The sequence below is a fragment of the Anser cygnoides genome, chromosome 13 (assembly GCF_040182565.1).
Source record: "Anser cygnoides isolate HZ-2024a breed goose chromosome 13, Taihu_goose_T2T_genome, whole genome shotgun sequence".
NCBI lineage: Eukaryota > Metazoa > Chordata > Aves > Anseriformes > Anatidae > Anser > Anser cygnoides.
Window position 1 is genome coordinate 11859632 of NC_089885.1, and position 24014 is coordinate 11883645.

The 24014-nt window shown below is 50.5% G+C and overlaps 3 protein-coding genes across 9 annotated transcripts in view; all 3 read right to left on the bottom strand.

The window, feature by feature from the left end:
* The window catches only part of TAF1 (TATA-box binding protein associated factor 1), a 32666-nt gene extending 32166 nt beyond the window's left edge, over positions 1-500 (bottom strand). For all 4 annotated transcript variants that reach the window (XM_067004774.1, XM_067004773.1, XM_067004772.1 and 1 more), the window contains exons 1-2: positions 331-500; positions 27-144 (exon numbers count right to left, since the gene is read on the bottom strand). In XM_067004774.1, coding sequence (XP_066860875.1) covers positions 27-144; positions 331-456 — 244 coding nt within the window. In that variant the 5' untranslated portion in view covers positions 457-500. The remainder of the gene's footprint in view (positions 1-26; positions 145-330) is intronic.
* Positions 501-927: 427 nt separating this feature from the next.
* LOC106037699 (rho-related GTP-binding protein RhoG-like) lies at positions 928-14140 on the bottom strand. 4 transcript variants are annotated; one of them, XM_067004967.1, is made up of 4 exons: positions 14003-14140; positions 13387-13537; positions 7147-7217; positions 928-5264 (listed from the first exon to the last, which is right to left on the bottom strand). In XM_067004967.1, exon 4 carries the CDS (start codon positions 5241-5243, stop codon positions 4668-4670), a length of 576 nt encoding a protein of 191 aa, XP_066861068.1. In that variant the 5' UTR covers positions 5244-5264; positions 7147-7217; positions 13387-13537; positions 14003-14140; the 3' UTR covers positions 928-4667. The 4 variants fall into 4 exon arrangements, with proteins under 4 accessions (XP_066861068.1, XP_066861069.1, XP_066861070.1 ...); XM_067004968.1 differs by lacking the exon at positions 14003-14140 and adding an exon at positions 13637-13819; XM_067004969.1 differs by lacking the exon at positions 7147-7217.
* A 173-nt stretch (positions 14141-14313) lies between these two features.
* Positions 14314-20140, bottom strand: ITGB1BP2 (integrin subunit beta 1 binding protein 2). Its single transcript, XM_013183698.3, has 11 exons — positions 19786-20140; positions 19577-19626; positions 19434-19490; positions 18878-19023; positions 18618-18730; positions 18451-18509; positions 17790-17860; positions 17568-17670; positions 16364-16483; positions 15896-15958; positions 14314-14680 (listed from the first exon to the last, which is right to left on the bottom strand). The coding sequence occupies exons 1-11, from the start codon at positions 19847-19849 to the stop codon at positions 14384-14386; spliced, it is 1143 nt and encodes a 380-aa protein (XP_013039152.2). The 5' UTR covers positions 19850-20140; the 3' UTR covers positions 14314-14383.
* Between the last annotated feature and the right edge of the window lie 3874 nt (positions 20141-24014).

Genomic DNA, 24014 nt, shown 5'->3' on the forward strand with positions numbered 1-24014 from the left:
CAGGCTCCCGGTGCCCGGTGCCTAACCTTCCTCGTCCAGGTGGGCTCCGTCCGCCTCCGGGCTGTCGTCCTCGCTGGCGGTGATCTCGGTGATGAGGTTGCCCAGCCCCAGGGCCCCCAGCCCGGCCAGGTGCTTCTTGGACTCCTGGGGACACCAGAGCCGCGGCCCAGCTCGGAGGGGCCCCTCCGCCGCCCCGAGCGCCCCGGCCCCTGCTCGGCACCCGCCGCCCCGCCGCCGCCGCCCGCCCCGGCCCGGGGCCGCCCCTCAGCTCAGCCCCGCCGCCGGGCTCCCGGTGCCGCCGCTCCCCTCAGGCGCCCCGGCCCGCCGCACCTTGTCGAGGACGCTGTCCCCCTCCAGCTGCCCCGCCTCGTTGATGTTGCCGAAGAGGAAGCCGGCCAGCGAGAAGGGCTCGGCGCGGCCGCCATCCGCCTCCTCCTCGCTCTCCGAGTCCGACATCGCGGCGGCGGCGGCGGCGGCGGCGGCGGCGCCGGGACGGAAACGGAAACCGGGGCCCGGGCGGCGCAGGGAGCCGGCGGCACAGCGGCCCCGCGCGGCCCCAGCGGGAGCGCGCACACCTCAGGCACAGACCCACACACCCCACAAAAAGCCCTCCACACACCCCCAACCCCACACACCGCCCCCCCCCCAAAAAAAAACCCCACACACACCCCCCCACACTGCCCCACATACACCCCCAACCCCACACACAACCCCCCCCCACACACAAAACCCCCCACACACCCCCACACACCCCACCCCACACACACACCCGACCCCACACACAACCCCACACACGCCCCCGACCCCACACACCGCCGCCCCCAGTCCCGTACCCCCTCCAGGCAGCGGAGGCCGAGGAGGAGAGAGCCGCCTCCACACCAGCCCCGTTACGAAGCAGGGAATGAGCTAACAGCAGAGCCACGGAGATGAGGAGAGGTTTTATTACAATTTAATTTCGCATAATTTAAAAAAAAAAAAAATCTTTTAAAACTGTTAGCTGTAATACAAATTCTTTTATAGTATAAAATCAAGTCGCCAGTGTATGTATCAGTACCACACTTAGTCTTGGGCTCCCGCCGGGACGGGCAGCGCCAGGGCGAACCCTTCTTCCAGACATCCTCCGCTCCTCCAGGCGAGCCCAAGCAGCACCAAGGTTCCTACAGAGCAAGGTTTAGCACTCGACAAAGCACGGTGAGGCTTCTCTAGTTTAAATTCCATATAAATAGCGACAGCTGTAAACTGAAGAAAGCACTTACACACCTAAACACGCCTCGCAGCATCCTTCGGACGCAGAATTCCTGAACTGCTCGATGCCGTGTGGATGGCCACAACTGCGTTTTCAAAATGCTTACGTATTTGAGAAATGATTCATAAGCTGAAAGATTAAAACCAGTCTCTTCACAGAGAGCCTCTTCTGTGAATTATGACATACGTGCTGCCATTTCCACTAAGTAAACAAATGAAAGAATGTTGAACAGTTCGGGAAACCCTCACGACTTAACTCTGGGGTACCCTGATCTTCTGAACAGACAAAATCCAGCCACGTGATTGTGTGAAGCATTTGTTACCTGTCCACAGGAAAAAAAAATGGGAAGAAGGGGATGGATTGCAGACTGAAGCACTGGGCTACTTACAATGAAATGCACCAGAAATTGTAGGAAAAAAAGAAGATCATAAACTGAGAATGCCAACCGCATGGAAAAGCTCATTGGATTTGTGCGCTCCTGAAGGTCATTCTCACGAAAAACAGACACTGGAATAAATCAGCTGTCAACCAGCAGGATTTTTGCTCCTGACAGAAAGATACAAATACAAGGCACCTAAATGACTATTGATGAGGTACTCTGAAATCAGTAAAAAGCTGCTGAAATTGTTCAAAGTTCACTTTCTGTTCATTTTCCTCACTATTGTGTTAATATCCTCAGTACTGCTGTGCAATCTATTTATTAAGTAATCTAGATGGGGATAAAGTGTTCTAGTATCATGTAAGCAATAATGTAATCAATTCAAATAAATTGATTTAGTAGAATTTTATCTCACCATACCCTCTTCCAGTTAACACCAGGACAGCTGCTCTGTGAGCCTACAGAAACAGGGTGTGTGCAACAATACTTGCTCACAGGACTTCATCTGCAAAATTATTGTCATCCAGTTAGGAATAGCCACAAAAGATGCAGAACTACAAGATTTCAGTATGTAAAGAAGTAAAAACTTTTAAAAACAGTAGTAGCTTCAGTACAAAATTGCAAGTTTGTGTAGCAAAAAAAAAAAAAAGAAAAAAAGAGGTGCCTGTTGTTGACATCAAAAGCCTATTTAAGAGCAGTTCAAATATATCACAAAGTTTTTAAAGTACATCTCAATTAAGCAGAGGTTATGGGCTTGCACCAGGGTAACCAGACTGTTGATTTAAGCCTGACCTGCATTATAAAAACATGTGCACTGGCTTAAATAAATATATCTTAAACATGATAAATTCTATTTACTCAGTTACTGAAATTTACCTACAGAAAATAATCTTGCATTACAAGGCACAGGATTAATTGCTGCCAGCAAGTCAAGCCCACAGTAAAGGCATATTACTGAAGAAAAGGCAGAGCATGGTGAGCAGAGGTTTCCTCACTGAAATACTCCTACTCCCTCACAGCCTGCGGGGCATTACGGTAGGAGCCACATCCGGACCAGCACTTCTTCTACAAGTGCAAAAAATGCAACGACACTCCAGACAATGGCACTTGGTGAAGAAAAATATGCAGAAGTCTCCAGGTTTCTGCAAACATCATGTGCTACGGGCGTTTTGGTGTTGCCTGCCATCAGGCAATGTATGAAACTCGGTACTGTTTTACTAGCCGCTTACACCAATACCTGAATTAACTGCGGTTTACATCTATGGGCTGCAGCTTGCTAAAGCAGTACCTGTACGAGCATACATCCAATACACAAAAATTGCGGTTAGTGTCAGCAACAGTTAAAACAGCTGAAGAAAGGCACATCCTCTTCAAAGAGGGGAATAAGGGCACAAATACGAATGTGTTTATCTACCTGTATTATTTTTTTTGTATCAGATAAAGCAAGGTCAAATTAACACAAATTAACCTTGTTGATATATTTTGTCCTCTTGCTAAAATAAGGCTTTTTTTTTTTTTCTGACCAGGGTATACACAGTGCAGTTTTGCATGTGTGGGAATCACAAGAAAGCAAGTTCTGAATTACCAATCGAGGCTGCATCTGGACAAAGACAGTACTGTCAACCTCAGACAACAAAGCCCAGTCCAGCACCATTGGTTTCATACAAAGCATCTTTGAAGCATGCTGCTTTCATACTACCAAGCTGGAAGGTTAAGACTAAGGAAGGTTTCATGCGCTCACTCCTCAGCTGGTCCCAGAATCACACACAAAAAACAGTGAACATCCTGAAAATAAAAGCCAGCTGTCACTCACTAGAGCTGCTAGAGAAAGTTTAAAAAAAAAAAAGTACATAAATAGAACTTCAGTTACAACAGTCTATAATAACTGATCACCTTGCAGAGGGGAGAAAATTGCCCAGGTAAATCTATCCAGTGACTGGCTAACCATTACAAACTTAACTGAAACCATCAGAAGAAATAAGCGTTTCTGTTTCCTGTAAACAGAACATACAAATTTTCTGTTGATGATCTCCCAGAAAAACAACAAAGGAATTGCTGTAAAATCTCAGGTGGTCGCTCCAAGAACATTAAAAAGTGAAGCAATGAATTCTTCAAGAGAAAATGAGCTTCTACCAAGTCTTTCGGATTCATCAAAGGGACAGTGGGATTACACTGAAAAGCTCACCTCGAGACTAAGTGTGATCCCAACTATCTCAGTCGGCCCAAGAAGATCATTAAGTTTATTCCCAGGGTGTTAAGTCTCTTTGGAGAGTGAAGTAAAACCTTATCTTGGTTTAGAAGATTATGGAAGACTTGCATCTAAACTACTCTTCCGCCTCTCCATTTTGACAGCGTAAAAATCACTCGTTCAAGGGATTCATCGTTATTACCCTAAGTTCCTTAGGTTAGGAGAAATCATCTCCTGCTTCTATTAACAAAATAACTGCAGGTGTTCCCTGGGTCCTGCTTATTGGGTTAAACATGCCTTATGTTAACTCTTCATATAAATGGTCACAGTTCACTTTAAGGTGAGTCTCGGTAATATTTCAGGCATTTCTGCATGTAAACAAATTGTTTTCAAGCTCTGACTTGGCAAACAACTGGACAGCCAGATGTGTGTAAAAACCAGTTTGATCTGTACATAAGGGATGGGAAAAGCAGCAGCTATGCTTAAAGCAAAGTTATCAGAATTTGTGCTTTTCAGCAAGTCTAGTAACTGATGGGTATCTAGTAAAGGCGTCTGGCTTCAATGACATCCCTTCTTTTCTTTTCCTCCACTAAGTAAGAACAGAAGCCAAATGATCCCTGGAGAAGCTGGAGACTGGAACTTTAAAATTAAGTATATATTTGACCTCTCAGTTGGAAAAAAAAACTATTTTGTTTCAGTTTCCCTGAAGCAATAAGACTGCAAGAATATTCTCTGCATAATCCATTTCTGCTTAGAGCTGTTAGTGCAAGATGCAAATCTTCAATTTAACGCATTAAAAAGCCCTCCAAAACTCTAGTCACTATTCAACTTTGAACATCCACCACCCGAGGTAATTACAATAAGACACATTTTCTTGTGTTCTTCTTTGTCACAGGATACAGAACTGCACGAACAGCTTCAGCAAACACCTCCCGAACGCCCTCCTGATTCAACGCTGAGCACTCCAAATATTTGACTGCTCCAATTTGTTTAGCCAGTGAAGTCCCCTGTTGCGGGGTAGTGGGAGCCAAGCTTTGCTCTTTCAACTTTTTAACTGTTTCCAGGTCATTTCTCAAGTCTCTCTTCGTGCCCACCAAAAGAATGGGAACATTAGGACAGTGGTGAGAAACTTCAGGGTGCCATTTGTGCCTCACATTTGCATAGGAAGAGGGGCTACCAATGGAGAAACAGATGACAAATACATTGGTTTGAGGATACGAGAGTGTGCGCAGACGGTCGTATTCCTCCTGGCCTGCAGTGTCCCAGAGATTCAGGCTAACCGTCCGGCCATCAACAGTCATTTGGGCACTATAGTTGTCAAACACAGTAGGGATGTACTCTTCGGGGAAGGCATTGGTGGTATAGCTGATGAGAAGACAAGTTTTTCCCACAGCGCCATCTCCAACAACTACGCACTTTATAGTCTGCATTCTTTACCCAGAAACAAAGTCCTGCACAAAGCAAGAGAACAAGTTAGAAAAAGCACGCTCAACGACAATCATTTTTAAGAGATGCTTTTGCAAGTGTTTTTAATATTGCTAACAATTTCTTATCACAGCCAGACATATTCAGTGTCTCAGAAGCCATTATGAAGAGCTCAGAGGCTAGAAAGACAATAGTGAAACAGAGATGCAACAAGTTGAAAGCTCAGTGACAACTGGCTGCTCTCCAACCACATAAGTGCAAATTAGCCAAATTCCCACAGTCTTGCCTTACGGCCAGACAGTTTCCCACAGGCAAGAGGGACAAGTCCTTAGGAAATACCTGCAAGCGGAAAAGGATCGTGGTCTCACGCTCAGTAACAAGATACTCTGTCATCTTTAAGTCCACACACACTCTGAATTGACACTTCTTGCCTATGTATTCTACTGCCTAGGAAGTTTAGCACAAAGAAAGGTCCGAAAAGTATGCAATAAGCCAAGATATCAATTGCTGGGTTGCACTGCTACTGTTTACTACAGTAATTCACTCAACTCACAATCAGACCTCAAGTACCTACGTTATTCAGAAAACACGAGACAAAAGGTTCAGACAGCAGCACATACAAGAAAAGCTGTTCTCTGAAATAAAACTAGAAATGGTATCCAGATTAGAATACATAAAGAATTTTTCTAAAGAGGTCAAGAACAGATTATTCTCACTAATTGGTGACAGAACAAGCAAAACTTAATAGGCTTGAAGTAAAATAAAGCAAGCTTATAACAAGCATTAGAAAAAACACACGATGTAAGAGATCAGCAATCAAACAGCCTTCCTGGGCAGGCTGTGGAAATGTTACCAGAGATATGTGATGCTTAAAGGCCTTCTTATCCCTTTCTTGAAATGTAAGGAGTAGGTTTGATAATGAAGTGGATATAGACTAAAACTCGGTTCATTCTAACCTTTTATTACATGAACAGGAACTTTCATGTTCCTGTTCATAAACAGTATGGAACAACTACAAGCACAGTCATTTGTTGCTCATTTCTGTGCTAGAGCTTCCACTGCTAGCCTGAGCAAGAAGGAACATGCATCTGCCTTCTCACCCAAATGCCTTTGAGGTACTATCAGTAATCCCCAACTCGCAACCAGCACCAAATATGCTGCTTCAAACAGAAGAAACAACTAGTAGGAGGGACTACATTGCACATTCCAGAAAAATCACAACTCCAACAGCATCAAAATTGCAAAGGAAATATAAAAACAAGCAACGGTGAAGTACTTCGCTAATAAGAAGTCACGAAATCCCTTTCCTCCAAATTCCCCTTCAAGACCATTCAAACAAATAAACAGCTTGTTACTATTAAGTCTAGCTCTGTCCTTTTTGACAAAGTCTGTATCTATATCTATATCCTATTATCATTCTCCTGGGAGCATACATGATTCTTCTGTACTAGGTGAAAATAAACTACCTTAAGCTTTGGCATTGCAGCAGGCTACTCAAGTGACCGATATTGCTTTCGGTCACTACAACGTACAGTGCTTAAGGAAATATAAATATATGTACGCACTCGCTATTAAAAAGCGGTCTGTTGTGGGAAGCAGTGCTGAAACCTTGCACCAGAAAGACTCAGCAGGATGTGTGAGGGGAGGAATTTGGAAGAAAGAAGCAGCAGAGAGATGCAGAAGCAGTTTATCCTTTTTGAAAAGGGCAGGGATTAAATTGCTTAAACATCATGAATCACCTGAAATGAGATCTGACAGGTACTTTTGAGCTTTGGCAGAAAAGCATACGTGTGCATTTCATCATACATCAGAAACATCAGTCATCCTTCAAGGCTAGAGTCAAATGTAAAGAGAGAGGCATGCCACTGGAAATCATAAAGGTAATCAATAAAAAAGAAGAGCACTGACCAGCAATAACCAACAGCAGGACTGCATATATTATTCCAGAGCAGTTGCACCAAGATTTTCATTTAAGGGGGCTAGAAGAAAAACAAAACAAAAAAACAAAACAAAGGTAAAAATCTAACAAATTAGAGGCTTAGAAACATTCGTTGCATTTTGCAAAACCAAGAGTTGAAATTTTCTTTAATATAAAACTACCAAAATCGTTACAAATTAAACATTTTCAGCATTTTATTATCAAGGGGTTGAACACTGCTCCTAACAGCATACAAGACAAGGCAGCGTTTCTGAACGCAGAGGGTCTAAGGGTCACAAAACAGTGACAGAAGAGGGGACGTCTCCCAGCGCCATAGCACTGCTGCATCCACAGGGGCAGCTGTAACTCGCTGTCCCAGGCTCGCCCCCTGCCCTCCCTGCGGCTCTGGCACGCTCCCCTCAGCGCCAAGCCTGCCTTCAGATGATGAGGCTGCCTTCAGACCTTCCCAAGCACCGTGTTCCTTCCCCGGCCAGGCAGCAGCCCACCTTCTCAGCCGCGACCGCACGCTAAAACAGGCTGAGGAGTCCTTTCACCCAGTTGCCTGAGCATCAGCGCTTGGTGCAGCCAAGCCACTGGTCCGACACGGTGGGAGTGGATCGCGGAGGAGGGGAGCACCGGCAGCTGCCAAGGGCAGCAGCACTGAACTGCAGCAGAGAGCAGGTTTTAGGGTTAATTCCTACGTTTCCTGCGTTTACTTCAAACCACTGAATTAAGTCCTGCGTCGCAAACTTTAGCGGTGACCGGCAATTTCAGAGCAGAAGATGATTTCCAAACGAAGTACCTGTGCAACAGCCAGCTGTTCTGACCACTTGGTGAAAGGCGCCATCACGGAGATGGCAGAGCTAAGTTGGACACGTGCATTCAAAACCCGTAAGAGAAGTCTCACGGAAAATGAGACACACAAAGCCTTTTATATGCCCAGTTCCTAGTTTCTAAAATAGATAAATTGCAAAGCCTTGGAAACAGCTCTCTCTTTAAAACACAAACCACGAGCTCCCCCAAGGGCTCACATAGCTATTCATTTCTGCACAGGATTTTTCACAGAAAGGCAAGATAACCCAGAATTGCATCACCACCCACACCTACCAGGCACCAGTACTGTAACACAACGCAGGCAGTTTCTCATATTGGCACACTGCAATGCCACACGTTCCCTGTACCATGGGAGAACATAATAGCTTGATTCAATCTCGTTAAAATTTTCTAAAGAAAGCGTGTTATTCGGAGATTATTTTGGCTGGGTTTTTATTTAAGAGGTCTTTGCAGCTTTCGGTTTGGAACACAGTAGTAAGGTAACAACAAAAAAAAAAAAAGCCTGGAATATGAATAACGCTCTTACAGCATTAAGATCTTGAATTACCTGGCCGCAGCTTCACTTTTAGAAGAGCAACAGTTGCAATAGGAAGTAACTCCATGCAAAAATGCCAAAGCATCAGGCTAAGTATGAACTATTCAAATATGATTAAAGAGCCTGTGGGCTCTTAAGTATGCTTCCCTGCAGGGCTCCTTTAAAGTAGGTTCTCTTAGCTGAAAGGATTCGTGTGTGGCATATGCAGACTAGAAAAACAAACAGACCAGGATACAAAATTTAGTACTAAAACAAAGCATTTAGAAAATTAATCAAAAGAAAGAGTAGAAAGATGCTCCCACTCTCCAGAAACCTGTAGGCTGTGAGCAGGTGTAGCTTGGTTAAAGATTTACATGTGGAAGACAAAGGATTTTTTAATTTAAGCCACAGCCAAACAAACAGTATTACCTCCATCTAGCCTTTTATATTAAATCCACAATCTCTGCTCAACATGTACAGAGTCTCTATTTATTTCTGCTTGTAAACAATTTGCATAACAACAAAACTCATAAGAAAGCAAGAAGCTGAGGTCCAAATTTGAGAGGAAAATTCTTTTTTCTCAAGCACCTTGGAACTTGGCACTGCGTGCTACATGAATATATGCTAGCAATAAAAAACACCATACTCCCCGATCAATCATCACCAACAAACGTTACAAAGAGCAGGAAAATTAGTGTAGGGTTTGCTTTTTTTAAAAAAAAAAAAGCTTTAAAAGAATTCTGGGGGAAAAAATTCAGGGAGTAAAACATATACAACAGGTAGAAAGGAGAACTGAAAAAAGAGAAAAATACAGACGACCACATCAACGCATCAAAAGCAAGACTCGGAATTTAGAAACAGAAAGCTAGGCACGAGCTTCAAAGTGAAGTTTAAAGGTTACTTGGCAAGAGAAAGGAGTCAACAGAAAGTCCAAAGTAGTGAGAGGTAATTCTGGTTGCTGAGTCCTGCCAGAGAAAGCACTTTGATTACAGTTAAGGCAGAAGATCATCACAACGTGAAGAGTTCTAACAGTTACAGCAGAATGGGAATAATTTTCAAGGAATTAAAAAAAAAAAAAAAAACACACATTACCCCCCAGAGAAGTGTTGTACAAAAATACATAGAGAAGTTATTTCTATCTTATCCATCAATGCCTCTGAATGACCAAACTGGCATTCCAGCTGGGGTTAGTTTCCTCCTCAGAGGATGCTGCAAAGTCTGCTTTCACTGTCTGCACACCTGGCGTTTCCTTTGGAATGTGCAAGATCTCAATCGACATGTCGAGACATCGTCTGGAGAGCTGCTCCCGTTCTGACCTAATTACATATTTTTGGGTATCGCTAACACGGCCAGCTTGCTCTCCTGTAACCCAGCAGGACTTCTGCAGGAGAAATTCACTGTTTGGGTTTCACCCCCAGCATCCCCCCAAAGCTATCCTAAGTGAAATCGAGTAACTTCATATTACCTCAAAATATTTTTGAGGGAGAGAGAAAATGTTCTCTTCAATATGTCTGAAGGAAAGTTCCCAATTGAGAGAAGGGAGAAAACAGTGAGAGAAAACAGAGAGGAAACACAACTGAATTCTTCTGGGGCTTTTTAGATTGATACTTTTTTATACTTCCTGCACTTTGAAAAGTTCTTGGCAGAGGAACTATTTCTTAGCAGGATATGTCTCTGCCCTCGCTCCATTAACACTAGACGCCTCTGTTAGGTGGATTTTAGCTTTGATACTGCTCTTTGATAACCTTGTTTTCAAAGAGTTTGTCAGGTTTTCTACATCTCTCTCTCTCCGGTTTGGATAGGGCCACATTTTGGCCAAACATGAGCAGAAAAAGCACCAGGAGTTCAGCAGAAGTCACCTGTACTAAGCTGTATTGTTCTATTCACCACCTTTGATCAATCCCTCCCAGTTTTGCAGACTCAGAAGTTTGATACTGCTTTATCTGGAGCAAGCAGAAGTTCAGAAATCTAAACGACATAATTGCTCATTTTCCAGTAACAAAAACTTCAGAGATGATTCACGCCGTCCATACATAAAATCAGGCAGAACCTTTCAACGACAAACTGCAGCTCTAACTATATCCTAACATCCTCACCCATACAAAGGAGCCTAAAAGATTTTTGATTTGTGCAACTTAGCCGCCAGATCTAACAGGGAAGATAAAAGGGGCTTTCAGTAGTCTAATCGAGACTGTGTTACTATTCCATAACAGCTCAGCTTACTCTCCATTGTTTTAGGCAAGCGCTAAACGAATGGACAAGTGCCAAACTTGAGCATGCATGCCAAGAAAGAGTAAAAAAAGCTAAATAGGAGACCTCTTCCCTAATACCCTGACTACTCCTTCAGCAATGAATGACCTACTTGGACTTCTGAATGCCTTTCAAAGTTTTCACACCGCTTTCTGTCCTGCCATTTACCTGTAGGGCAAGAGAAACAAAAGATCCAACAGCCCCAGTGGCAGCAGAGGGGAAAGAAATTAACGAGCCCTGCCAGATTTCAGCAGCACAGCAGAACCACCAGCCCACGACCCAGAGCTCCAAGTGCTGCGAACAGCAGAACCAAGGGAGCTCGCTTCTGTGGAGCTTCAAGTCCAGCTTCCACACACACTGCTGATGTCTAACAAGAGCACAATTCTCACGTCTCAGTGCGGACACGATAAAGACCTTCCTATTTTTCACCAAATAAATAAACAAATAAAGAATTGTTTCTAAGCTAAAGGAAACTTCCCAAAACCTTTCAAATAATGTTTTTAAGACCTATATCCCTAGCAAATTAGGCTGAAATTGGCTTACCCATTTACTTAAAAAAAAAAAAAAAAAAGGAAGAAACACAAACTTCACCATATAATCAGTATTTCTTAGGGAACCACGGAGAAAACAGCGTTCTGCATGAGCTATTCAGGCACCTCACCCACACAAACCTCAATGCTTCAATACTCTTACTACAGGCACTCATACCCCAGATTTTATAGGAGAGTAGTGATATGAGTGACCAAATAGCAATGAACTTAAGTTGTATGAATCCAAGATTACAACGTGTTAGAAACAAGCCAATGAAACAGCTGCACAACCGTAAAATAAGACTACACCAAAGTGCAGCTGTACAGGAACTAAAAACTAGAACATCAGTAGGTATCCAAATCCGCACAGGATACGAAAATGAAATGTATCCTGCCATAATCAGAAGCTGCAGAGTACTAAACTTGATGTCCTTGCAACCACATGCAAAAGCATGGACTTGTCACGATGGTACCCTTCAGAACTTGTTTAAACAAAACGCCCCTAATGTGCTTCAAGGGTGGTCACAGTAAAGGCGTAAGACCAGGAGCTGGGACGGCAGGGTTCCACACCCAGATCCACTGCACTCCTCCTGGGAGATGCAGGCAACTTGCAGAGGTCCTGGCTATCGCATACACCGACCACTTTTTATAGGTCCTTCCTAGCTTCTACAGATTTATTCAGTACTGACTGCTAAAGGAAAAAAGACAGTACCTCAGTGACTAAGTTCTGCTAGGAGAACTAAGCACATTACAGGATGAATGACAAATCCAGTTAAAGCCACCCTGGTTTTGATTTGAGGTGGGGGAAAAAAAAAAAAAAAAAAAAAAACAGCTGTTAGTCTACCTTCCTATCACCTTGTCAACCGGCATTCCTTGGGAGTATAAACACTGTTTTTAAGAGAAGTTGGAAGAGAGCCACTGTTGTATCTGAGGGGTACCATGTATACTGAGAAAATCTGGACTTCTTCCTCAAAAATAAAAGCCCCCACACTTTTTTGATTCGCTTTTGAATCACTTTTGATTTCTCCTCTTCTACCCCCAAATTTCACTGGGAAGTAAAACAAACAAAAAAATGCCCTTGGTCAATCAATAACAGTTTTCAAAAGTCTCTTTAAATAGTTTTGATACAATTAAAACACAAGTTCAAGCATGCATTCAGTGGGTATTTTATCATGGCTTCTGTGCTACAGTATTGCCCTATTTGCCAGTCTTATTTGTATCAAGTATTGCAGTTCTGAAAAGAGAGCAGAAGGTACCAGTGAGAAAGGAGTGCCTCAGCAGTCCACCAGATTTACCACACGGACATAGGAATGTAAAGTAAATAAATAAAATACTCCTTTTAACGATACAAAACCTCTATAATAAATGACACCAAATTGTGTCAAAACATTAGGACAGAAAAATCACAACCTCATCATGAAAGCAAATCAAACTGTGCATTCCCCTACCAATGGCAAACCACATATTTCATTGTTTTTCCAACATGTCTGTAAAGTTCCTCCTATGAACACTTAAAAGCTTCTTTTTTATGGAAACAGCTCAAAAGCCAAAATGACAAATAATGCCTCATAGCTGTCAGTTCCCTATAGAGACCCGAGTGCAACCGTACGCTGGCAAACTGGCCAAACACAGTCTTCACGCCAGATGTAAATTACATAGCATAGAAGAGAACTTAAAGTTTTTAAAAGCAAAAAACAGGCTTGGGACAAGCAGGACACACCTAATGAAGCAGGCACAAGGAGCGCCGCACTCCAGTGCGAGACACGTGCTATAAGCACAGGGTACACACAACGAACAAAAGCATTTAAAGTTTTTTTTTTTCTAACTCAGAGTAAATACGGTGGAAATCACAAGTGCTTATAAAGAGTAAATAGACACTGACTATTCACCGGCTCTTTTAAAGGAAAGAACAAAGGGATGCCAAATTAAATCAGAAGGAGGGAGGCTCAGAACAAATAAAAGGTAGCGTGTCTTCTGGCAGCCCGAGGTGAAGCTAGGAATTCCTCGCTGCAGGACGTTACAGATACCGAGTTTACAGAACTCAGGCGGAGAGCCATTAAGCTCGTGGAAGATCTGCACAGCAGGCCTGACCGAGACAATACCTGTGCCTCCCGAAATCACTTGTCGAAGGCTGCGAGAACGTTTTCGGACAGCGTTTTCGGCCAGCGTTTTCCTCCAGCCTTGTGCTCCTCTCGAGCCAGGAATGCGGCGGGGATTTTCGGGTAGATCACGTACGACCACTCCTCTGCGTCCCTGTAAAGGGAGAAAACGCTTAGCATTGGAGCCAGAGAAACCTCTGCAAGAAGGGAACGCACCCCCCGCCCACCTACTACCGCCGGCCCGGCTGCGTACCCGCCTGGCCGCGAGCTGCCCTGCGGAAGAGGAAAGCCGAGGACCTGCCGGCGGGGCCGCCGCACTTCCTGCACATCTCCCCGCAGGAAACCGGCCGGGGGACGAGCTCAGCCCGAGCCGTCGCCGTGCCCTCCCCGCACCTCCGAATTCCCCTTCGGAGACTCCCCCGGGCCCTGCCCCAGCACCCCCGCCGGCTGCTCCTCGCTGCCCTGAGGGAAGCCGCCCCCCCCCGGTGCCCCCCTTCCCCTTCCTGCCCTTCCTGCCCCCCCTCCCCGCTCCTCCTTCCCCTCAGCGGCCAGGTAAACCCCGCCGGCGCCCCGCCTCCCCTCCCCTCAGGGCCCGGCGCGGGGCAGGGGCCGCGCTCACCTCAGGGCCGCCCGGTGCCCGCTGCTCCCGGGACGGCGGCGGCGGCGAACCCGGGAGCCGGCCGCACCCCGCCGCGCGCAGGCGCCGGGCGCAGGCGCAGTCATGGCGGCGGCTGCGGCTCCGCGAGGGGGCGCCGCTGTGGGGAGCCGCCATCTTTCGACGGCTCCCCCCCCCCCCCCCCCCCAGCCTCTTCCCCCCCCCGGGCCCGCGTTACGCGGGCCCGGGGGGGGGCAGAGGCTGAGGGGGGGGAGCCGTCGGGGTGGTTAAAAGGAATCTGCGTTGCCTGTCCCAGCTTTGTACACGGAGATATCTCAAGTTTTGCATCCTTTGCTCTGTGTTTTTTATTGCTTGCCCCTTGTGACCCAAGGCGGGGGGGGGGCGTTACATGCTGCTCTGGGTTTGGGCTGCTAATCCAGAGCTGGCGTCAAAGCCCCTCGGCAGCGCCGTGCTGTTAGGTGCCTCCGTCTCCTCGTCGTCCTCCTCTGACCAGCTCAGGCTGTCGTCAGAGTCCTCCTCCGGCTCCTCCGTGCTGGCAGCCGCCTTCTCCGGCTCCCCCTGGGAGCACGCCCTGCTCTGGGGGTGCTCCAGCCTGGCCCAGGGCCCCGGGCTGGCTTTGCAGAGCGTGATCTCCACCTTGGTAGGGACCATGCTCACAAAGCTCTTCTCCGTTTCGATGACCTGGAGAGAGAGCAGGGCACGTTAAGATGAGCAGGAGCGGGCTAGCAGCACGTGCTCGTCCTTCCCACCATCGGTAGAGCCGTGACGGAGGGGAAAAGATGAGAGTCCTCCCCTCCTCAGGGCAGAGCAGGATGAGTCCCGGCGTCCAGCTGAGCTTGGTGTTACACCTCAGCAGCATGTTGGTGCTGGCGCTGGGCTCCGTTACAGCCCTCTCCACACAGCTACAAGGCACGGTGCCTCCACGGCCAGCAGCACGCTCTGCTGCAGGCGGGCGCAGGCAGCACACAAGAGGAATAAAGGCAAGAAGGACGCATGCAAATTGCTGAGTCTCGCTGCTCCTCTGCAGCTGGCAAGTGGCTGAGGAATTGGAGAGCGAGTCTTGCCCCTTGCGCTGCTTCCAAAAGCACGGGGACTGAGCCAGGTTCAGGGAGAGCCAAATCCAGAAGGCCTGCAGAGCCAGCAGCGACACCCAGCTCTGCTCTCAGTCAGGGATCAGCGCAGCCACCACCAAGGCCCTCCTCACAACCCCTGTGGTATTTCCTACATAGCCAGTGGAGATGGCTATAAATGCCAGCATCTGGGTGACCCGGCTCCCAGGCAGTCCCAAAAACAAGCCAGCACCGTGGCAATATTTAAAAGAAAGCAGCCAGGGCGCTTCAGGTAGAACGGAGCAGCCAGGCACAGAGCCCAGGCAGTCCAGACACGGCTCATGCAGGGTGCTACCCATACAGGATCAATAGAGAAAAACATAATTTCCCCATCAGCATTTGCTGCTCTAGAAAACAGGAGCTCTGAAGATAAACCAGTCCCCTCTGCTGTGACAGCCGCGATGGAGCTGTGATCTCTGCAGGTCCTCAGGAGCTGGCAGTGAATAACACCGAGAGAGGGACTGTGAAATGGCTGTTTGTTCCACAGACACGCCAGCCTGTTCTCGGGAAACAGCAGAGTCCCGTGGGCCACACTGTTTTTGCGTGATAATGCAATTAAAGACTCCCTCGTGCTGCATGCACAGGAAGGACTGTGCAGAAATTGTAGCAGCAACTGCTTTGCTGCTTTTTCAAAAGTCTGAGACCATAAAGGGAGTAATTTTCCTTACTGGGAGCCTGTACTTGGGGCTGCAAATGCTTCTCTAACAGCTCGGGCTGCTCTACAGCGTTGCAGCCCGTCCCCATGCAGATTTCTGGAACAGGGAAATCAAAGTAAACAGGATCTTACCCCCCAGAGATCGAGTTCTGCCTGGAAAATCTTATTCCCTTCAAAGATGACGTGAACCTCAAGCTGAAAGATCAACAGAAAATTATCTTAGTGGGGCAGCACAGCACTTCCAGCGCTGTTCCCTGGACAGCGCAGCTGCCTTCCTGCGCTGTACTGCATCCCACATCCCAGCTGCAGTGTAACTGCCGATCCCTCAGCAGCTGACTCTCACCCCTTCCCCATGCTGCAGCTCCACCTCTGCCACCAGCTGAAGGTCTTGGAGGCCGACAAAGCCCCACGCTGAGGCCGAAAGCCACTGAGCCAGCGTGGCTGGGCAGCTGCAGCCGCAAAGCCACCGGGCTCTCAGCTCAGGAAGCGCCAACCCCAAAGAGGGGCTGAAGAGCACCGGCAACCCGGCCGGCTTGTGGCTGTCGGCTCACCGACATGGGGTGCCGTGAAAGCCCCAGCCAGCTTGCCAGCCCCACTCACCACGGTGCGGTTGGCCTTCACGCTGCTGAGGGCGGGCAGGGGGTTCTTGGCGTAGATTGTCACCACCACTTGGCTGCTGGTTTGGTGCCAGTCCTGTCGGCACGACACCGCCTTCTTGTCCTGCCGGGGAGAAACACCCGTCACGGCGTGGCGTCCCCCAAGGCAGCAGAGGGGACGTTTGTGCCAGAGGATGCTCTTTGTGTGTCTCTCCTTCGCAGAGTGCCAGCTAAGGACAGCGTCAGCTGAGTGAGAGCAAACCCTGCATCTTGTTTTTGAGGGGAGGTGGTTTGTGTGGAGGTGGGCAGCCCCTGCCGGACTGCCCCATGCGACACAGGACATCTGTGCTGTGCTCCAGAAGGACGTGTTAAGAGCAGAGACATCCCCTTGTTCCAGGGCCGCTCTGCTGTGCCCAGGCTCACACCAGGAGCAGGCCCAAAGCATTTGCAGCACAACGTCACAGTTCATTCACTCTGCAGGGACAGCAGAAGATGCCCTCTCAAAGCAGTCTCCCTTACACCCCCTGCATGTTTTCAGCCCAGGACAAAGAACATCCTGAGCTCAGAGAGGGCTGCTCAGGCAGTCTGGCAGTGCTGACTCAGAAGAACATGATGCACTTCCAGAGATATCCTGGGCTGCTTTGTTGCAACTTTCCCAGCTCCAGCCTGCTGCCAGCTAAGAGAAACTCACACACACACACACAGTCGTGAATTGGCATCTTCCCCTCGTGGCCCTGCCACAACAGCCAGTGCGGATGAGGTCCCTCCTGAGAAGCAGCTGCAGCGAGAAAGCTTCATGAAAACAACCTCAGTCATTTGCAGACATCCGCCAAAACTTTTGGGGGATTTTTGCAGGGCTTTTCCTGTGCTCAACTGCCTGTTCCTGTGCGGCAGCCTGCAGCACCAGCCACACCGAGCTCCTGGAGCAGAGGGCAGAGGCAGCCCTCCTTCAGCTTGCCATTGCACCCGTGCCACAGGCGTGAGAGCTGCCAGGTTTTGTGAATGCAGAGGCAGGGTTTTAAACAACAGATGGGTGAGGATTCAGCATTCAAACCCTGATACAATCATCTGTGAGCAATTATGAAAGTTAAGGGAATTAAATATGGAAATCCATGTTAATGCAGAGCAAGGGAAAACGCATCCTCGGGTGCCAGTAGAGGTTTTCCCGGAGGCACTTTGCTCAGTCACCTCCCCAAGGGCTCCCTTACCGCCTTCCCCGTCCAGCAGTGCCGCCCGGTGCTGCAGCCCGGCTGCTCCAGGAAGGCGCTGAAGTCCGTGGTTCTGACCCCGCAGCAGCTCCAGTACTTCATCCTGCGGGGAGCGGGGCCGCCTGAGCGGGCAGCAGGACCCCCGCAGGGGCAGGACCCCACGGGACCGCTTTCAGCCCACAGCGAGGTCAGTGTACTCCCCAGTAAAGGGAGGTTTCTTACCCCTCGTGGAAGACAGGAACACCAGGGTGGAAAGTACAGACCTCCGCGTTGCTCTCTGCACCCTGGTAGACCTGCGGGGCAAGAAGCAGAGGGAAGGCTTGGCTGTGCCTCCGGCACGGCATGGCATGGCCAGGCATCAGGGCTCATTCCCACAATGGTCACAGCATGTTGCCCGTCGTCACCCTTTTGCCAGGGTCCAGCATCTGAGAAGACTTTTTGGGGGCAGCCCCAGGCCCTGCTCCCTGCTGGCAGCACCCGGCCGTGGCAGGACACCGGTGCATGCCCACAGCACCACCCCGCCGAGCCCCTCTCCCCAGCACAGCACGGGGCTGGGCAGCAATGGCATGGTTTGGGCACTGCAGAAACTTCCTTAGGGATGCTCGGGACCCTCAGCTGCCCTGTCCCTTCCCCTCCTTCCCAGAGTGTGTCAGTCCTGTGTCCGCATCCACCTCCCTCCTGCTTCTTCCCAAGCGTGCTGGCCTCCCTCCGGCGCATGCCTTGCCGCAGTCAGGCCGTCCTGCACTAGGCAGCCTTGGGGCGAGGCAGAAAGTGTGCTGCACGGCAGGAGTGAGAAGCAGGCAGCAATTATTCTATTCCATGCCCGTTTTACCCAGGTAAACCGCGGAGCGGCGCAGAGCGTGCGGGGACGCCGGGTACTCACCGCCTTGCAGGCTGCGTTCTTGCAGGTGGTGCCGGCTCTCACCTGCACGGCCACCTCCCCTGCAAGGACAGCACAGCTTGGCTCGGGGACACGCACCGCCTGTCCCCAGCCCTCCCACAGCCCCCGCTCCGGGCTTGCCAGACCCTCAGCTGCGGACTCACAACTACCTGTGCAGCCGCCCTCGGGCACCTTGGCATTGGGGGACAGGCTCAGTTTCTCCAGCGCCTGCTCCAGAGACCTGGATACTTTAATTGGCAGCAGTTGTCGTGGCTCATCAGAGCTGGAAAACAACAGCAACAAAGGCCGAGTGTTGTTTTTTTTTTTTGCAATTTAAGTGTTGCTGCTCCTTCCCAGGAGGCAGGCAGGGCAAGGCACGTGCACAAGCAGCAGCGTGGCCAGGCGATGCCACCAGCTGAGCCTCTCTCACCTTGGTCTTTCCCGCTGCATCTTCTCAGCTGATTTTGGTCCTTGGATGATGAATTCCGCCACTGGCTTGGCCTTCGGCTTGTCTGAGCTCTCCTCTTGGAGAGGCTCAGGGGGCTTCTCCTTGCAGTGGAACCCCTTTGTGCATCCCTGAGCAGCAGAGACGAGCCCGGTGCCTGCTTTGCCCTTTCTGCCCTGGAGGCTGCTCCCAGCCCCGGTGAGTTCCTGCGACCTGGTGGCTCTGCATCCTGCAGGGCCGGGCTCCCACCCTACGCCAGCGCAGGGACCGTGTCCCCAGGGATTCCCGAGGCCAATCCCAGGTGCAGATCCCGTCGGGAAGGCCTCAGCTCTGTCCCACCCCAGCCTGGCGGCAGAGGGACAGCAAAGAGCCTCCCCACCTCCCCGGCTCTGCTGCCTCCTCCCGCCCCCGGGGCTGCTCGGACACCCCATGGCGCTGGGGGCCCGAGCCGCGCGGGGGTCCCAGCCGCTTTGGCACCCTCCTGCGAGAGGCAGCAGCCAAGAACCCCCTGGCTGGGGGCCGGCCGGTGCGAGTCGCTCACCTTAATGGAGAGGAACTCGGAGAAGTCCGTCGTGCGCTTCTTGCAGCAGGACCAGCCCTAGGCACCAGGAGAGGACAAGAGGGTCGGGGCGGATGTCCCCGCTGGGCACAAGGTCCCACCTTGTGGGCTGCGGCCCCTCTTACCTTCAGGGCGTCGTGGAAGATGGGGACGCCCGGGTGGTACAGGCAGGAATCTGAAGAGGGAAAAGCATTCGGAGCCTTCCAGGAAGGGCGATCCTGCCCGTGCCTCCCAGCCGCTCCCCCGAGCTGCCTGCTGGCAGGCGCGGGGCTGGCACGCTGCGGCAGCTGAGGCCCCAGACCAGGAGAGCATCGGGGGGCAGGAGCCCGCTTACCCTCGGCGTTGTGCTCGGGATCAAACCTCTGCCCGCAGCCCTTGTTGTAGCACAGCGACGCCATGGCTCAGGCGGACACGCGGCGCCCTTCACTCCTTCAACAGAAATCCCATCAATCTCATCCCTGCCCGCGATCCCCCCTCTGTTTCCCCGCGGTTTCCAGCGCAGGCGCCGCGAGGTGACTTTGCCTGTCTTTGGAGGCAGCTGGAGGAGGCGGCTGGTAACCGGAGAGCCGGCCAAAGATGGACATGGCAGCTGGCGGGACCCGCGTTATCTCCAGAGGCATATTTCTGTCCTGCCCCATGCTCCGGCACACGCAGGCGCCCGGCGGAGGGGACGCGCGCTGCGGGGTGCCCTGGGGTGGGCAGAGGGCTGCCAGCGCCTGCATCCCGCCCGCATCGGCACGGGGCATCTGCATCACCACGGTGCTTGCGCTCGGATCCGTGCAGCCACGACAACTCCTGACCAGCTGCTGGGAGAGCTCCCAATTTATTTATCAGCCAAATAAATGGCTGAAAGTTTACTGCAAAGGGAAGGAAGAGGCTTTGCAGGGTGCCAGGGCAAAACCTGTGCCGGTCTCCGCAAGGCCACCTGCTGGACACAGGCACCGGAGGACCAGAGCAGGGACTGTGCCCAGACATCCCTCATCCCCAGGGCCTTGTGCAGCCCAGGGATGAAACCTGTCCCCGGCAGCTTTCCCTGCTTCCACCATCATCACAGAAGTGTGCCAAGTGATACGGGGGCTTCCAGTGAGCAGGACGGGCTTGCTCAAGCTCCCTGCTCCCATCCCGGCACCCAGGGTTTTTCTTCCTACAAACAGGAAGCCCTCTCGAGATCAAAGATTTTACTTAGTTCCTACAAATATCTAAAACAAAAGTTTGTTTCTGTTGTTCCCGTTTGCAGAGACAGATGTTTCCTGGGTGTTTCTCTGACCTGTGGGAGCACACAGCAGCCAGGGAGCACTTCTGCTGTGGAACTGGGCCTGAGGGAAGCCCTCGGTGCAGCAGCTGCCCTGGGAGGCAGCCCGGACACCGCTGCCGCTCCTCTCAGAGCAAACCCTCAACCCAAAGGTAGAGCAGCCCCAACGCCAGCCCTGCCTGCGGCGCAACATCCCCACGAAAGCTTTGCAGGAGTGCCAGCGGCCTGGCTTCAAGCTGATGCCGCCCCCCTAAAGAACAGCGTGCCCCAAGGCACGGTAACAGGCAGCAGTCTGAAGGGTGGGTGGAAAAGCAGGAGGGATCTCTTAGGTCCCGGGAAGTCCGTCAGAGCCCCGTGACGGAGCTGCGCGGTGCGCTAGGGTTTCAGCTCTCCTTGTCCTTTCTGCAAGCCGTCAGCAAGGCTGCAGCTGTTGCCACCCTCGTGCCAGGGAGGATTTGGAGCTCGGGTTACTTTGCAGAGGAAATGTCGAGACGATGCGGTGGGTGCTGAGGCTCAGTTTGGAAGGACCAGCAGGTCCTCGGGGCAGAGGACAAGGGGAGCAGGGCTGGCCCCGGTGTGCCGGCAGGAAGCCGAGGGCCCCGCAGCGTGCGCTCGCTCCTCTGCTGCTCAGCTGCACGTCGCTGCCGGGAGCGAGGTGGCCAGGAAGCCACACGTGCGCAGCGACGCAGAAATCGCCGTGTCCGCAGCTCCCAGCCCGGCCGATTTGAGGTCAGGGTGGCAGCCCTGGGGACAGGCGCAACGCACCCAACAGGGACAAGCCCCGCGCTAGGGCTGGCACTTTCTGAATGAGGGAAAGGAGGAGGTGAGGTACGGGTGGTGGCAAGAGCGCGGCGTGGGGCAGCACACCCGTCACTCAGCGTCTGGCTGGAAGCTGTGGCTGACAGCAGCCATGGCCCCACGTCGCTGGGACCGGCCCTGCCCCAGGGCAGAGCTCCGAGTAAAGCACAAGTCGCTGCGCGGGCTGGCTGTGGGCAGCACCTTTGGAACGGCGTGCGAGGAATGGCCAGCTGGGAGTTGCAAATAAAGCCTCTCTGCTTCACGCGCAGTTGAATTGGTATAATAATGAACACAAAGGAGAAAGAAAAAACGGAACAAATCGCTCTCAAAACCCACAATCTTTTCTTGTGGAAGGAAAGCCCCATTGTCACCTTGGACCTTGGAACAAGGAGCACAGGGCGCAGCTGCAGACGAGGCGCCCAGCACAGAGCCGGGGTTCCAGACCCCAAGAACTGAGCATGAAAGCAGACGTCGCCTCTCGAGGCAGCGGTGTGCCGAGAAGGACACGCAGGTCTGCAAACGATTAAAGGGAGGAGGGAGAGGGCAGTTTGAGGAAGAAGGTGACTTCACAGGGACACGCATCTGCGCAGGTGGGTGCCGATGGTGGTGAAGGGCTCCTCACACGGAGGGGCAGAGGGGAGGCACAGCACTTCTCCATGGAGCGAGGAGGCTTTGTGTGTTAACCAGTCACTGCAATCCTGCAAATCCTTTCAGAGAGGAGCCCGTCCAAAAGAAGAAAGCGCAGACCTTCCTGAAAACACGGTTTTCTTGTCTTCGGCCGGCACCCTCACGAAAGCCCACTGCCAGAATTAGCAGCGTGAGGCTTTACAGGTTTTCCTTTCGGGGGCGCCGCAGCCTAGCAGCACAGCCATCCCCAGCAGCAGGTAGAGCAGGGCAGCCAGGCTGCACCGGGGGTAGGAGCGTCCCGGAGGCAGAGCTCTGCGCCTGGCTGAGCTGCTCTGCTTGCTTTCTTTTTTAGCCAGCTCTGGCACTTACCAGGGAGACAAGCAGGTGCCTGAGCCGTGAGCAAGAGGGTACGGTGGCTCCTTTCAGCAGGGCCACGGGAAATCCCATCTCCCTTCTTGAAGTCATGAAGGGCACGGACAAGCGGAGCCTACTCTCCACTTGTGGCTTTCTGTTAAATGACAGCTCCTAGGGAGCTATAGTATGCCAAAGGGGAGGAAAAAAAAAAAAGCTTTTGTCTATTACTTTGATGTGACAAAATTATTTAGGTACCAGCTGGATTTTGCAGATTTACTCCAATTCTTGCAAATGCAGGTGCTGTTGTTTAAGGGGAGCTGCATAAAGCCTAACCTGTGAAATCCACAAATGGTGGGGGGTTAAAGCTAAGGAGCAAACTGATAAGAGCCAGACCACTCATCTGTCCTGGTAGGGAACATCTGCCAGTCACGTTCCAGGTGAAAGCCCCAAGAACAGATGCGTCCCCTTCACAAGGCAACACAAGGGCTGATCAGCATTCTAGCCACCTTCCCTGGCATTTTGCAGTGCTTAGTTACCTTAGCAAACTGACAGGTGAAAAGCATTGCCAAACTCCTCACACTGTACCTACAGGTGTTGCAATCCCTCTGACAATCACCACTAAATACTGCCAGCTACTCGTACAGACGCTGCCAAATACTGAAATAAAACAAGCAAAAGAAACAAGAACAGCAGCTGCAGTCTCTCTCCAATACAACTTACCGATCATGCCATTACAAGCTAATTACAAATACTCAATGAACAGGTGTAAACTAGTAAAAGCCTCCAGAATGACTATTCCATCTCTATTTTAACAGGGTACCCACAGGCCAATTCATAATTTTTGAAAGCTATTGCTTTGGTAACATCAGGCATCTGAAAACGTTTTCACCTTCCCTATTATTTCTCAGGTTTATAAGGCAGCTCCTTATGCTCCTACACTGTAACTCTTTCTCCCTCCCTAAGTCTCTTCCTAAGGTCCCCCTTTCTGCTCCCACCTTCCCAGTCTCAACTCAAACTTCAATACGAGAAGCTAAGTCAGAGCAGACTCCTGTCCTTGCAGATTCTCTCAGGTATTACATAAGATTGTCAGTGGTGACAATAACCATCCCTCAGCTTCCTGCCCCAGCAGAGTTCAGAGCTCTACAGGAAGGTCTGCATCCTACTCAGAGGCAACTGCAACGCAGAGCAGGGACAGACAACTTTGTACTACGCAGATCAGACACACGCTGAACTCTGTGCTCCCAGTGACTCACAAACAAGTCTCGCATTTAGCTTCTCTGCACCTGCAATGTAGACATAACCTAGGTGCATCAGGCCTTCCCTATTTTACTCTTAAACGACGTTCTCATTCCAAAATACAAACAAAACTCATTCTGTGACAAGAATTGTTAGAAAATTCCCAGGGGTTAACACCCTCTTTTTACAGAGCTATGCAAGAACAGCTTTTACTCCATAATCTGATGCTTGATTTACTTCAATCCGTAGGTACACATTTTAGTAAAAAAAAAAAAAAAGAGACAGCACACCAGATA

Coding starts and splice junctions, on each gene's coding strand:
- LOC106037699 (XM_067004969.1), bottom strand. CDS start 5,243: ATGCAGACTATAAAGTGCGTAGTTGTTGGAGATGGCGCTGTGGGAAAA.
- ITGB1BP2 (XM_013183698.3), bottom strand. CDS start 19,849: ATGGCGTCGCTGTGCTACAACAAGGGCTGCGGGCAGAGGTTTGATCCC. Junction 19,491..19,576: donor TCTTCCACGACGCCCTGAAG/GTAAGAGGGGCC, acceptor CCTGGTGCCTAG/GGCTGGTCCTGCTGCAAGAA. Junction 15,959..16,363: donor TGAAGGCCAACCGCACCGTG/GTGAGTGGGGCT, acceptor TTGATCTTTCAG/CTTGAGGTTCACGTCATCTT.